General features: G+C 61.5%; 1 protein-coding gene across 2 annotated transcripts; it reads right to left on the bottom strand.

Annotated features, from left to right (window-relative positions):
• Positions 1-3044: 3044 nt before the first annotated feature.
• PRSS22 (serine protease 22) lies at positions 3045-10885 on the bottom strand. 2 transcript variants are annotated; one of them, XM_084882422.1, is made up of 7 exons: positions 10739-10885; positions 7972-8147; positions 6617-6643; positions 5977-6148; positions 5478-5755; positions 4015-4172; positions 3045-3505 (listed from the first exon to the last, which is right to left on the bottom strand). In XM_084882422.1, the coding sequence occupies exons 2-7, from the start codon at positions 8051-8053 to the stop codon at positions 3266-3268; spliced, it is 957 nt and encodes a 318-aa protein (XP_084738548.1). In that variant the 5' UTR covers positions 8054-8147; positions 10739-10885; the 3' UTR covers positions 3045-3265. The 2 variants fall into 2 exon arrangements, with proteins under 2 accessions (XP_084738548.1, XP_084738547.1); XM_084882421.1 differs by lacking the exon at positions 10739-10885 and adding an exon at positions 9822-10623 and having other exon boundaries at positions 7972-8236.
• Between the last annotated feature and the right edge of the window lie 1830 nt (positions 10886-12715).

The following is a 12715-nucleotide window of genomic DNA, read 5'->3' on the forward strand; positions in this document are numbered from 1 at the left end:
GAAGTGAGGGAGGCGGCCGTGCGGTCACGTGGGGGAAAAGGAAGCTTCAGTGCAAAGGCCCTGGGGCAGGAGCATGCCCATTGTGCTCCACGGACAGCTGGAAGCCAGAGTGGCTGGAGCACCTGCTGCGAGGAGAGGAGAGGGAAGGAGGAAGGCCAGAAAGCTGATGTCATTTCCTCTCAGTAAAGTGAGGAGTCATCAGAGGGTTTTGAATAGAAGGATGACATGATATGACTTAGACTTTAAGAGAATGGACTGTGTGCTGAGAATGGACTAGGAGGAGCAACAACAGAAGCAGGGGGTCCGGGGAGGAGGCTGCTATAGAAATCCAGGAGGAAGAGGAGCGTGGCTTGGGCCAGCGTGAAAAGAAGTAGACATTTCTGCACATAATTTGAAGATAGAACAGAACCAATAGGATTTGCTGATGGTTTGAATTTAGAGAAAGAGGAGAGTCAAGGAGGATTCCATATTTTTGTTGTTGGTGTTTTTTTATAAAAAAAAAAAAATCAGGCTTATGGAGTAGTTTACATACAGTAAAATTCACCATTTTGAGTGTGTAGTTCTATACGTTTTAAAAAATGCATTCAGTTATATAACTTCCACCTAAATCATGATAAAGAGCCAGTTCCATCCTATGAAACAAAATCCCATTGTCCCTTTGTGGTCAATCCTTCCCCCATTCCAACCCCTGGCAGCCACCCATCTGCTCTCTGTCCTTACAGTTGTTTGCCTTTTCCACGAATGTCTTATAAATGGGATTATACAGTGTGCAGCCTCTTATGTTTGGCTTCTTCTCCCACATTCAAATCTAGGAGGAGGAGGAAGGTGGGAAAGGCCAATGTCCCTTTGATCAGGAAAAAGCAGCTTGCCAAGAAGCCACCCCTCAGTAATCCGCTTTCCTCTCCCTGGCCCACACTCAGTCCCACAGGCACTGGTGGAGTATTTGGCTTTTCCAATCTCTAAGGTGGACGAAGCCAAGGATGGGGATCGGAATGGGTGTTGGCCGAGCCAACCAAAGAAGTCTGCCACCTAGGGGAATGTTCTGGGATTAAATGTGCTTCTTCACACTCTTCTGGTTGCAGAGTCCCTGGTGGGGAGGAAAAGTCTCCTCGATAGCTAGAGATCTGAGGAAGGAGCCTGCAAGGGAGCCATAGCCAGACCTCCCAGCCTGCAGCGAAGTCAGCGTCTGCTATCGTGACCTCTGTCACTGAGGTGTCTCCACCCCTGTCCTGGGGAAGGTAAGAGGGACTCTGTAGAGGGCTGTTCATTGTGGGAGACATCTGCCTGGATGGGCACATTGGCCCTATTCCCCCGGGAGCAGACCTGAGCAGGCCGCAGGGCCTTGTCTGCAGCTTCCAGAGGCAGTGGCACCTGTGGGGCCAAAGCAGCGAGGCCTTCCCACTGAGAGTGGCCTGGCTTTGGGGCATGTTCCCGGGCCCCCCTCCAACCAAGGAGCAAAGGGGCTCCTCTGGGGTGTGGACCCTGCTGGGCGGGGCAGGCTACATCCCGGCCTCCTGGACCCCCCGTCCTGATTGGGAACGGGGGAGTCAGGGGGAGTCCTGTCAGACTTCGGAGCCCCTGCTCCCCGCTCCGGGCCTAGCCTGTCTGGGGCTCCCTGAGCTGGGTAGAAGGGAGAGCTCAGGTTCAGGGGCGTCCTAGAGGCTGATCATCCAATTCAGGGAAAACCCACCTCAGCCGGGGACACCCTGCCATCGATGGGGCCACTTCTCTGCCCGGGCAGGCATTCCCAGGCATCCCTTTCGCAGAGGCTTTTGTCAGAATGTCACTTTAAGGCGCTCCTCTGTTTATGGAAGGGGAGGGAGGAGGGTGAGGAGACCAGAGTGACCGGTAGAAAGAGGACTAGGTCACCGAGGGGAGGCACTGGGATTCAGCTCCCACCCACTCACTCCCCAGGCAGGTTCCCAGGTGAGCAGGAGGCCAGCGTCCCATCTGTTTGTTGATTTTAATAAAACCAACCCCCGCAACATTTCGTGTGATCTGGTGATAACCCGAGGGTAATCAAAACAACTGGAGCAAATGTTTAAGAAGAGTACTTCCAATAAAGGGCACCAAGCAACCAACAGACACCTGCTCTCCCCTCTCAAACGCTCACTCCGCGGCCTGGGTCTGTTCAGAGGCACTCCTCTCTGCGAGCATGACTGGACCTGGTTGTTTCCTTGATTTGGCTTTAGAACGAATGCCCTTTTCATGAACTCTCCCCGGGATCCCGTGTGGACTCCGGGTGGACTCCGACGGGGGTCCAGATATGGGGGAGGGGAGGGGAGGGGAGGAGGAAAAGGGCTGATCCAGGAGGAAGGAGGCCTCGCTGCAGAAGAGTGGACAGTGGAAAAGCATTCTAAGGGGCCCTAACCGGTTTGGCTCAGTGGATAGAGCGTCAGCCTGTGGACTGCAGGGTCCTGGGTTCGATTCCTGTCAAGGGCATGTACCTTGGTTGCAGCTGATTGATGTTTCTCTCTCATCAATGTTTCTAACTCTCCCCCTCCCTTCCTCTCTGTAAAAAAAAAATCAATAAAATATTTTAAAAATTAAAGTAAAAAAAGCATCCTAAGGGAACAAGAGTGTTAGCTGATCCTCCCCAGGGCCGGAAGCAGGCGACTGCTTGTGGCCTGGGACGCTGCTCTCACCCCACCCCTGTGGGTGCAGGCAGGTGACTCAAGCCCCAGATGAGGCAGGGCCCAAAGCCCTGCTGTCTCATTGTTGTGCTCCTTCCCCCACAGGGAGGATTCTCAGAATCAGCGTGAGTCACTGGTGAGTCAGCCCCTGGGGGTGAGAGGCCTGGCTGCCTCCGCTCAAACCCTGGAGACAGGCCTCTGGGCGCAGGGGGCCTGGTTTCCCTGTTTTGGAACCCCAATGGCCAGGGCCCTGCAGCCACCGGACCTGTGGGTCCTTCCCTGTGGCCGAGCTGGGTCTCCCGCCTCCTCTCTGTGGAAGGACCGTGCCAAGGTCAGGGGTCAGGATGCTGAACCCCAGGGGGACCCCAGCTTCCCAATGTCTCCATACAAGGAGTGGAAAAAAACAAGGTCGGGGGAATAAATAATTTATTGCAATTGGGGGAATAAATAAAATGTGCGGGCGGGATTACTGTAAATAACTGTAAAAATCATGAACATATATACACGAAGGCGCTCCCGGGCCCAGGGGCGGGGCCTGAGCCGGGGGCGGGGCGTGGGCGGGGCCTCCCCGCGGAGACCGGCGCCCGGAGAGGTAGACGCTTCTGGACAGCGGAGTGGGGGGCGGTACGTGGTCAGGCTGCGGGGCGCCCCCGGAGGACGCCGGACCCCGATGACCGCTCGCCCCCGCCCCAGTCGGCGTGCCCGCGGAGCTGCACCCCCTGCACGATCCTCCGCACCCAGGCGCGGTGCGCCTCCAGGCTGATGTAGACGCCCGGCCGGTTGCGCTCCGCGCAGCCCTCGCCCCAGCTGATGATGCCGGCCAGCAGCCAGGCGCCCTCCACCTGGCACATCAGGGGGCCCCCGGAGTCGCCCTGCGGAGGGGAGGGCAGGTTAGGGACCCACGAATCATTTATCCCAGGACCATTTATCCACCCTGGAGGCCCAGGCACTGAACTCCACCCTGGCAGGGAGGGCCGGGCAGGCCGCGCCTTCTGGGCTCACTTCTGGTGACAGACACCCTGGGTGACACCTCAGAGGATATTGCCCCTCGTTGTTTCTCGGATGGGGAACTGGGGCTCGGAAAGAAGACATGACCTGCCCAAGTTGCAGGGTAGAAATTGCAACCAGGCCTTGCAATGCCCAAGGCCAGGCACACTGAGCACCACCCTGCCATCCTCCACCCGTAACAGCTCCCTAAGGGGGTGGGGGGGTGGGGGGAAGGCTTGACACCTGAGGTGCTCAGTGTATGAACAGATGGGGGAGCGACTGCACCCCCTGGAGGCCTGCTCTGCAAGCACCGAGCGGACTGCAGGCCACAGCGGGTCCTGGGAGGGGCCCAGCCCGCCGGGAGGAACCTCAGGGAGGAAGGTGGAGTGCTCACCAGGCAGGCGTCACGCTCCCCCTCCAGGTAGCCTGCGCACAGCATGTCCTCGGTGATGGCTTCCTGCCCGGCCCCCCGCCAGTACAGGCGGCCACAGATCTCCGAGTCGATGATGGGAACCTTCAGCTTCTGCAGGGTCTGAGGGTGGGGCAGGGGCACTGGGGGCGGGGAGAGAGAGTCAGGCCTGGGAAGTCCTCTGGGTGGCCTCCTTCCCTCTAGCAGCGCTTCTAAAAGGCGAATGGGTCACCCCTGTCAGGCTCTCCAAAGAGAGAAAAGCCGAATGCCAGGGCTGCACCTCTGGACCTGCTGAATGGGGGCGTGAGCGTGCAGCTTTAAGCTCCAAATTGTCAGACAAGATCTCTGATGCCCACGGATGGCTAGACCCAGTGGCCCAGGCTTGTCCTGTCTCAGGCACCCCTGTACCCAGCATGGGGACTGCTCCCGGTGACGTGTTCAATAAATGGGCACTCAGTCATGAAAACTTGAAGGATTTCCTGACAGCCTGGAGGTGGGCGACTGGTAGACCCCTTCCCCGTCCCCACAGCCCATAGTTCCAGCTCTCACTGGAGCCCCTAAGGATCATGGGGAGGCTGGCTGAAATCTGTCAGTGAGATCAGATATCCGAAATGGTGTCCTTTCTCTTAACTCTTCTGGAATCTGACTGAAGTCCTATTTTTCTGATTTTTCTTTTTTGTCCTTTCTTAGTCTCTTTCTCTCTCTCTCACCTATCTTTTTCTGCTTCACTGCTTTTTACGTTATCTCATCTGCTTTGAGCTTCTAGATGATGCCTTCCAATCCTCCAAACTTAGTTTGCAATTATGCTTTACACTCACGCAGGGGTCTTCAAACTACGGCCTGCGGGCCACATGCGGCCCGCAGAGGAGTCTGATCCGGCCCGCCAGGTTTTTTGGGCAGTGAGCGCAGCCGAGGTATTACAGTAGGAATTAGTAGTTCATATAGTCCGGCCCTCCAGCTCTCTGAGGGACCGTGATCTGGCCCCCACTTTAAAAAGTTTGAGGACCCCTGCTACAGTTATGGAGACTGCATTTCCTCCTGGGAGCTTTGCCTGCAATTACCACGTGCTGCCACCAGGGGTGCCGTTCCCACTTTGGAATCTTGGGCTGTTTTCATCTTTATGGGCATTCAGCCGGGCCCCACCCGTGCCTCCTTCCGGCCATTCCTAAATCACTTGGTATCTGTGTTGATCTGGCTGCTGGTGCCTCAGACACAGCGGAAGATGCCTTCAGTTAAAAATGACCGAAAACTGTCTTCCTAGGCTTCCGTGGTGCCACATCTTTGGGTTGTAGTCCATCTTTCTGTCTGTCTGTCTGCCTGTCTGCCTGTCATGCTTTGCCACTGGCCTCTAAGCTTTGCTTCCATGGCACCTGTGCCTCTCGGTGCCCACCACCCTGGGTCCATATCCTCCTCATCTGCCCCCAGCCCACGGTGGGGGAGAAACGCACCTCCGTCGTGGACACTGCCCCAGCCGGCGATCCAGCAGTCAGTGTGCGGGGGGAGGTGGATGGAGGCGTCGGGCAGGCAGATGGGCAGGACCCGCTCGGAAAACTGGACGGAGCGCTCGAGCCGCACCAGGGCGATGTCGGCGCGGGAGCCCTCCCTCCAGGAGTACCCCGGGTGGGGCAGCGCCCAGGCGATGCCCACCTCCTGGGAGCGCGGGCCGGGGTTCTCCAGCTGCCAGGCGCCCAGCAGCACGGAGAACTGGGACGGCTTGTTCAGAGTGCTGGGGGGGAGAGGGGAGGGGACGGGGTCAGGCAGGGACCGCCGATGGCCAGGGAGGGGGTGGGAGGGGTGTCTGGGGAAGAGCATGCACAGGAGGTCCCCACCAAAGCACAGGAGCCTTCGGGGAGGAGCAGGGTCCGTCCGGAGGGACCCAGGCTGTGTGCGGAGCCGGGTGTGGGGCGGGAAGCTGGGGGCTCAGGTGGAGGAGGCCGGCGCTCATACCCCTTGAAGCAGTGGGCGGCGGTGACCACCCAGCGCCGGGTGAGCAGGGAGCCGGCGCAGTGGTGGGTCCCGTTCTTCTGGATGCTCACGATCCAGGGCCACTCGGCGTCGGCGCTGTCCTCGCCGCCCACAATCCGGTTCAGCTGCTGCCGCTGCCCGCAGGCCGGAGGGGCTGGGGGAGCAGGTCCCGGTCTCTGTCATCCCCTGGGCACGGCCTCTGCCCCTTCCGCCCGCCCGGCTCCAGAGGCCTGTGCTCCTCTGCCTCTCCCTCCGACCTCTGTCCTGCACGCACCCCCTTCTGTGCTCCTTCTCCCCTGGACCTCTCCTCCTCTCCCCCGGACCTCTTACTCTCCCTCTGCCCTCCCTCTGGCTGGCCTTTCCCTCCACTCAGCTCTCAGCCTTGCCCACAACTCTATTCCTTTTACCGTCTCGGCCATTTGCCCTTCAGCCTCCAGCTGAACGTGGCCCTCTCTCCTCCTCATCCCGGTCTCTGCTCTGCCCTCCGGCCTTCTTTCCCGCCTGCTCTCTAACCCCACCTCCCTGCCTCCTTCTGCCCTGCCCCCACAGACAGACACACAGACACTGCCCGTCCCTTCACACTTCCGCCATTCCCCCTCCCCTCAGGGCGGCTCCTACTCACCAGGTGTCACGGCAGCATGGAAGACAGCTGAGGAAGAGAAGGAAAGGTCAGGCCCGAGTGAGAGGAGGCCCCCGTGCCCAGTGGAGAGAATGGCCCCCCCATGCCCAGTGGAGAGAATGGCCCCCCCATGCCCAGTGGAGAGAATGGCCCCCCAGTGCCCAGTGGAGAGAATGGCCCCCCCGTGCCCAGTGGAGAGAATGGCCCCCCCGTGCCCAGTGGAGAGAATGGCCCCCCCGTGCCCAGTGGAGAGAATGGCCCCCCCGTGCCCAGTGGAGAGAATGGCCCCCCAGTGCCCAGTGGAGAGAATGGCCCCCCCGTGCCCAGTGGAGAGAATGGCCCCCCCGTGCCCAGTGGAGAGAATGGCCCCCCAGTGCCCAGTGGAGAGAATGGCCCCCCAGTGCCCAGTGGAGAGAATGGCCCCCCCGTGCCCAGTGGAGCGGACCTCCCCCGTGCCCAGTGACCCCTTCTAGCCTCTCATTGCCAGGCCCCTCCAGGCCTTCCCAGGCCGGGCATTGCCTGGAGCCTGGGCATCATGGACAGAACCCTCGTGCTCTGCTGTGAGCTGAGCCTTGCCCATCCCACCAGCTTCCTCCAGCTTATGCTCGGGTTCATCCCACACGCTGGGGGATGAGACGCCAGCCCCTGGGACATCCCTCACGGAGTGTGGGCACCCATCTGACCCTCTTGGGCTTCCTCTCTCCGACCTAAGCCAGTGACCGGAGACTCCCTTCACCTCCAACCCCAAGCCCAAGGCCTGGGTGCTGCTGGCCCAGAAGACGGAAGAAACAGGAGGGAGGGAGCCCTGACCGGTGTGGTTCAGTGGTTAGAGTGTCTGCCCACGCACCAAAGGGCCAAGGGTTTGATTCTCTACCAAGGGCAGGTACCTGGGTTGCAGGTTTGATCCCTGGCCCAAGCGCATGCAGGAGACAGCCAATCGGTGTGCCTCTCTCACATCAATGTTTCTCTCCCCCCCTCACCTCCCTCCCTCTCTTCCACTCGCTCTAAAACTCAATGGGAAAAATATCCTCCAGTGAGGATCAACAACAACAAAAACATTAGAAATAAAGAAACAGGAGAGAGGGAGATGGCGATAACCATGAATTTGGTCAATAAGAACCACCAGAGATGGAGCCTGTGAAACCTCTTAGTATCCACCTGCAGGTTTCATTTAGCCCTGGAGCAGTCATGGAGCCGACAAATAACAGGGAGGGGGGGGCCGGGGAGAGAGCAGGGAGGAGGCTGGGTTCCGGCAGGCCCTGGAAGGAAGATGGCCGGGCCTAGAGGGAGGAGGAGGTGCTCCTGAAGGGGCAGAGAGGGAGGCAGAGAGGGAGGGCCAGCAGGGCCTCGGGACTCACCGGTGGAGGCCAGGAGCAGCAGGGAGGTGAAAATCCCGGACCGGCCCCCGCCCAGGGCCGGGGGGGTCCTGGACACGAGCATGTCCGCGGGGTGAGGCCGCGGCCTGGCGTGCCTGCCGTGCAGTGCTGGCCACAGGAGTGCTCCGAGTTCCCTGCAGGTCACCCCCGGTTTTATCCTGCGAGGCGGAATGTGGTCCGACCAGTCCCCCCAGTGAGTGGCTCAGTCCCTGCCACCCGGGGCTGTAGGTCACCAGGAGGGGCGTGGCTGCAGGAGGAAGTGAGCCTTAACGGGAACTGGGGGGGCTCTGGCTGAGACCCCTGCCTCCGGGCCGGACCCATGGACTCGGGCTCTGGGCCCGGGCTCGAGACACCAGCTCCAGCTGCGGGCCGGGTAGCTGGCCTCAGGAGGACCAGGCTAGGGGAACTGGACCGTGGCCTTGACCCTGACGATGGAGTTGGGGGTGCAGAGAAAGGTCCTCATAGCTCGAAAGGAAGGAGCCTGGACATCATGGACAGAACCCTCATGCTCTCATTGTGAGCTGAGCCTTGCACATCCCATCAGCTCTCTCCAGCTGGTACAGGGGGGGGGGAAGGCAGGTGCTCAGACCAGGGTCTGGCTCCTCAGAAGCAGCAGACTCGGGTATGAGTCTTAGAGAGGCCCCAGGGTTTTTTTTGGGGGGTGGGGGTGGCGAGGGGGCCATCCAAGGGGATTGCCCAAAGGCTCAGTAGGGCTGCTGTCCCCAGGGCCGGCTGACCTGACTCAGCCATCAGACCTAGCCCAGCCCGGGGCTCCGGGATCCCGTTAATCCACTTACTGGGAAGCCATGAATCAGGCCCCCATGGCTGCCAGTTCTGGGGCGACCTTCCTGTGGGCCCTGTCACTCAGAGGCCCTCGCACTCGCCCTCTCACCCTTCACCTGCACTCCCAGGAAGCTCGGAGGGCGGGGCCAGCAGGTGCTGGTGCTCATGACTTAGGAGGCTGCCTGGAAAGGGCTGGGAGACGGGGTCTCCCTCACTCTGCCCCACCCCTGAGCTCCTGGAAGCCCCGCCCCCCTGGGGGTCATAGGGCTACTGCTCGGCCATTGCTGGAGGAGCCCAGGGCAGGTGTGGGACCCAAGGTGCTCCACCCACTCCTCCTCCTTCGAAGCCTGCCCTGCCCCCCTGAGACCCTCACCCGGAGGCCCCTCCCCTGACTCAGTGCCCACACTCCTGACCCCCCACCCCAAGCAGGAGGAGCGGGCTTCTCCCTCCTCTGAACAGACTGCATCTCTGTCCCTTCTCTCCATTCGTCAGCACACTGCAAGCGGGGCCCTGGCTGCACTACGGAGGGGCACGACCAATCAATGACAGTGACCGCTGACAGTTTTCCGGGCACCGGGCCTCCCCTCATCTTATCCTCAAATCCCCTTATTACGCTCCCATCCTGCGGATGGGGAAACTGAGGCCACTTAGAACAATTGGTGAGTTGCCCAAGGGCCCCCGGCTGGCGAGCGGTAGAGCTTGGATTTGGAACCTGAGTCTGAACTAGGCTCAGTGGAGCCTTAGGGACCTCAGCCCCGTGGATGGAGACTGGTCGCCGGGGTCATCGTGAGAGGGGGTGGGGCCTCAGGAGCCCAGAGGAGGCCCCAGGGGCCAGTGAGGGCCGCCCGGAGAAGGAGGACCTTGAAACGGAAGGTGGCCCTGCAGAGGCACGGGGAGGAGGAGGGAGTGCTGGGTGACTCTGGGGCCGGGGTGCAGAGGGACAGGGTGCTGGGAAGGGGCTGGGGCTGCTGCATCAGATCCTCAGCTCACCCCCCGCTGAATCAGCACGTTCCACCCCGGAGCCTGCCCCCGGGGTGCCCCCTCCTCACCTGCTCACTCTCCTGGGTCCGCCTCTGCGCCAGATGGCTAGCCACGCCCCTGAGGGTCCCCCAGCCCACTCTCTTCCTGAAACTGAGGCGATGGGCCTCCCCAGCTCACTCCACACACATTGATTGGGCACCTGCTGTATGCCAGTCCTTATCCTGGGCACCAGGACACAATGGTGATAGGACACGGGTCCTCTTCAGGCAGCACACACGGCCCTGGGGACGGGAGGCAGGTGAACGGGTAATGACAGGGAGGCGTTAGGGGGGGTGGGCACCGAGACCGTGGGCCTGGGGAGGGCGTGTCAGGAACGGGGAGCAGTGGGCATGGCCTCTGGGGGGCCCCCTGAAGCTGGGTGCTGTGGGGTCAGTGTGAGGACACTCCCCTGGGTCCTCAGATTCTGGGGGAGCGCCTGGTACACAGCAGGCCTCCACAGACGTTTGCTGAATGAATCACCGAGCGCGGAAGAGGCGAGTCTGGAGGGGGCCACTGGGCACTGGGGCTCCAGCCTCCCGTCTCCTCAGTGTCCCCTTTGTTCCAGATGTTCTCGCCTTTCAGGACATCTGGGCCCCTGCCCAGGTGGCCCAGGAGGCAGGCATGTACCTCGGGGTGTTTCTGTCCTTGAGAGGGGGTGGCCGGGAAAAGGCCAGAGGGAGTCCTGAGCAGCCAGGGAGAACAGGACTTCCTCGCACAGGTCCTGGGCGAGGGCCCGGACCGTCTCCGTGGTTCCCGGGAGCTGGAGACCCCGGCATTCCACAAAGGGCCCCTGTCTGCGCCCGGGCCGAGCCTCTCTCTACCTGGGCACGAGCGGACGTCGGTGCGTCGGTGAAGCTGCACAAGGCGCGGATGGCAGGCCGGCTGCAGAGGCCTCCCTGAGACAGCAGCCGGCGCTGGCAGAGCTCAGCCCAGAGCGGTGACTCACCGGCGGCGGCGGCATTGCAGACGTGGCACGGGGTCAGGGCAGAGATAGAACAGGGGTATTCATTCATCACCAGCCAAAACCTACCGCGCGCCGACTGCGGGCACTGCCCTGTGAGCTGAGACGCAGCCGAGAGCAGACCTCGGTGACCCTCCCTCCCTCAGGGGCGCTGGAGGACACAGAACCAGCACAGTGAATCACTCAGTCTGATAGAGGAAGAGGTTTGGGGGCGGGGCGGGGGGGGAGCCAAACTGGGGGGGTTAACACAGGAGGGGGGGGCGATGGGAGGTGGGGGGAGGGAGGGGTTGCAGTCTTAAACCAGGACCCCAGCGCAGCGCTCACTTTTGACGGAGACTTGTAGGGGAGGGGGTGAGAGGAGTGGGTGCCATCGCCCCAGGACTGGCTCGGGCGGGCGGGCGGGCGGGCGGGCGGGCGGGCTGGTGGGACTGGCAGAGGAGAGGCCGGTGGCTGAGGGGCCTGGCTCTGCGGGGGAAGCCGGTCCTCCATGGTGCCGAGCTCGCCCTGAGCTCCAGGTGAGCGGCTTGGCCTCCGGGAGCCCCTGTCCTCTCGGTCCCAGCAGTGCATTCTGGGAGCAGCGCCGCCAGCAGGTGTGGACCCAGCCTCCCGTGGGCTTGGTCAGACCTGCAGTGTGGTTGGTTTTTCTAAATCGGGCAAATCCATCTTTTAAAAAAATAAATAAATAAAATAAAAACCTGAATTTTGACGGACGCTGCTGTGAACGTGAGTGTGCAAGTGCCCGCCCGGATCCTCGCTCACACAGATGCCTGGCCCTGTCCGGGGACCCGCCTGGTGGGAGCGGCACCCGCACACCAAGGCGGCCCTGGGGGCCCCTAACTCAGGAGACAGAAGGTAGATGAGAGCCGGGGGGGGGGGGGGGGGGGGCGTGGGGAGAGGGAGAGAGGGAGTCAGTGCTCAGTGGGGACAGAGCTGCAGTTTGGGAAGATGAAGACGTTCTGGAGAGGAAGGTGGTGACGGTGCCACAATGTCGTGAATATCCTCAGCGCCCCTGCCCTGGGCACTTACAATGGTTAACTTCTAAGTCTTACGCACATCGCCCTAAAACGGAAAATATCTGAATGTCCACATTTCCATGGACGTTGGAAGCTGTGGCAACGCTGGGCTCCGCTGGCTGAGTCGCCCTGATGGCAGCACAGCCCCACCCACCCACCCCACTCTGCGGCCTGCTGGCCCGGGTCCCTGGGCATTTCCTGCTCTTGGAGGGCAGGGCGGGGGACAGAGCAGCCTCTCCACCCCCACACCCACCCCCGTCTTCCCCCCTCCCCCCCCCTCAGGTAACTCAAGGCAAGCTCCCTAAGGAGCCAGGTAAACAGCAGCTCCCTCCTCCACCCTGGGCCTCAGTTCACCCATCTGTGAAGAGGAGCAGCCAGCACTGCAGTCCCTGTTCTGACCACCTGCTCCGGTGGGAAGGGTTGGCGGGAGGCCTGGCAAGGCTGAGTGCTGGCTGAGCCAGGGGCTGGGCCGTGCTCGTCCGCAGACCAGGTTTTCTGGGCACTGATGGTCCTGAGGCTGGTCGGTGCTGTGGACCCTGGAGGACACTGCCCACTGGCCAGTATGTCATCGCCTCCCCGTGGGGGTGTCCCTCCTCCCATCTCACCACACGCCCCGACTGTCCTGGGCGTCAGAGGGTGCTCGGGACTCCCTGCCTCTCAGAAACTCGGGTTGAACTTGGCTCCAACCCCATCCCAGGTCCCAGGTCCCAGGTCCCGGGTCCGGGTCCCAGGTCCCTCTCAGAGCCCTCCCCCAGCTCCTCTGCCCCAGACGGCACATTGTCCTCCGTCTCGGCCCAGGTGCCTCCTTCTCAGCTTTGTCCCGGCCCCAAAGCGCTGACCCTCCTCCCTCCACAAGAACCCCATCCTCACATGGCAGGCCCATCAAATCCTTTTCCCGCCTCTGGCTCTCCCACCCTGGGCTGCAGGTCAGACACGCCCACCCCACACC

The sequence above is a fragment of the Pipistrellus hanaki genome (genome assembly GCF_964339955.1).
Source record: "Pipistrellus hanaki genome assembly, chromosome: 4".
Lineage (NCBI taxonomy): Eukaryota > Metazoa > Chordata > Mammalia > Chiroptera > Vespertilionidae > Pipistrellus > Pipistrellus hanaki.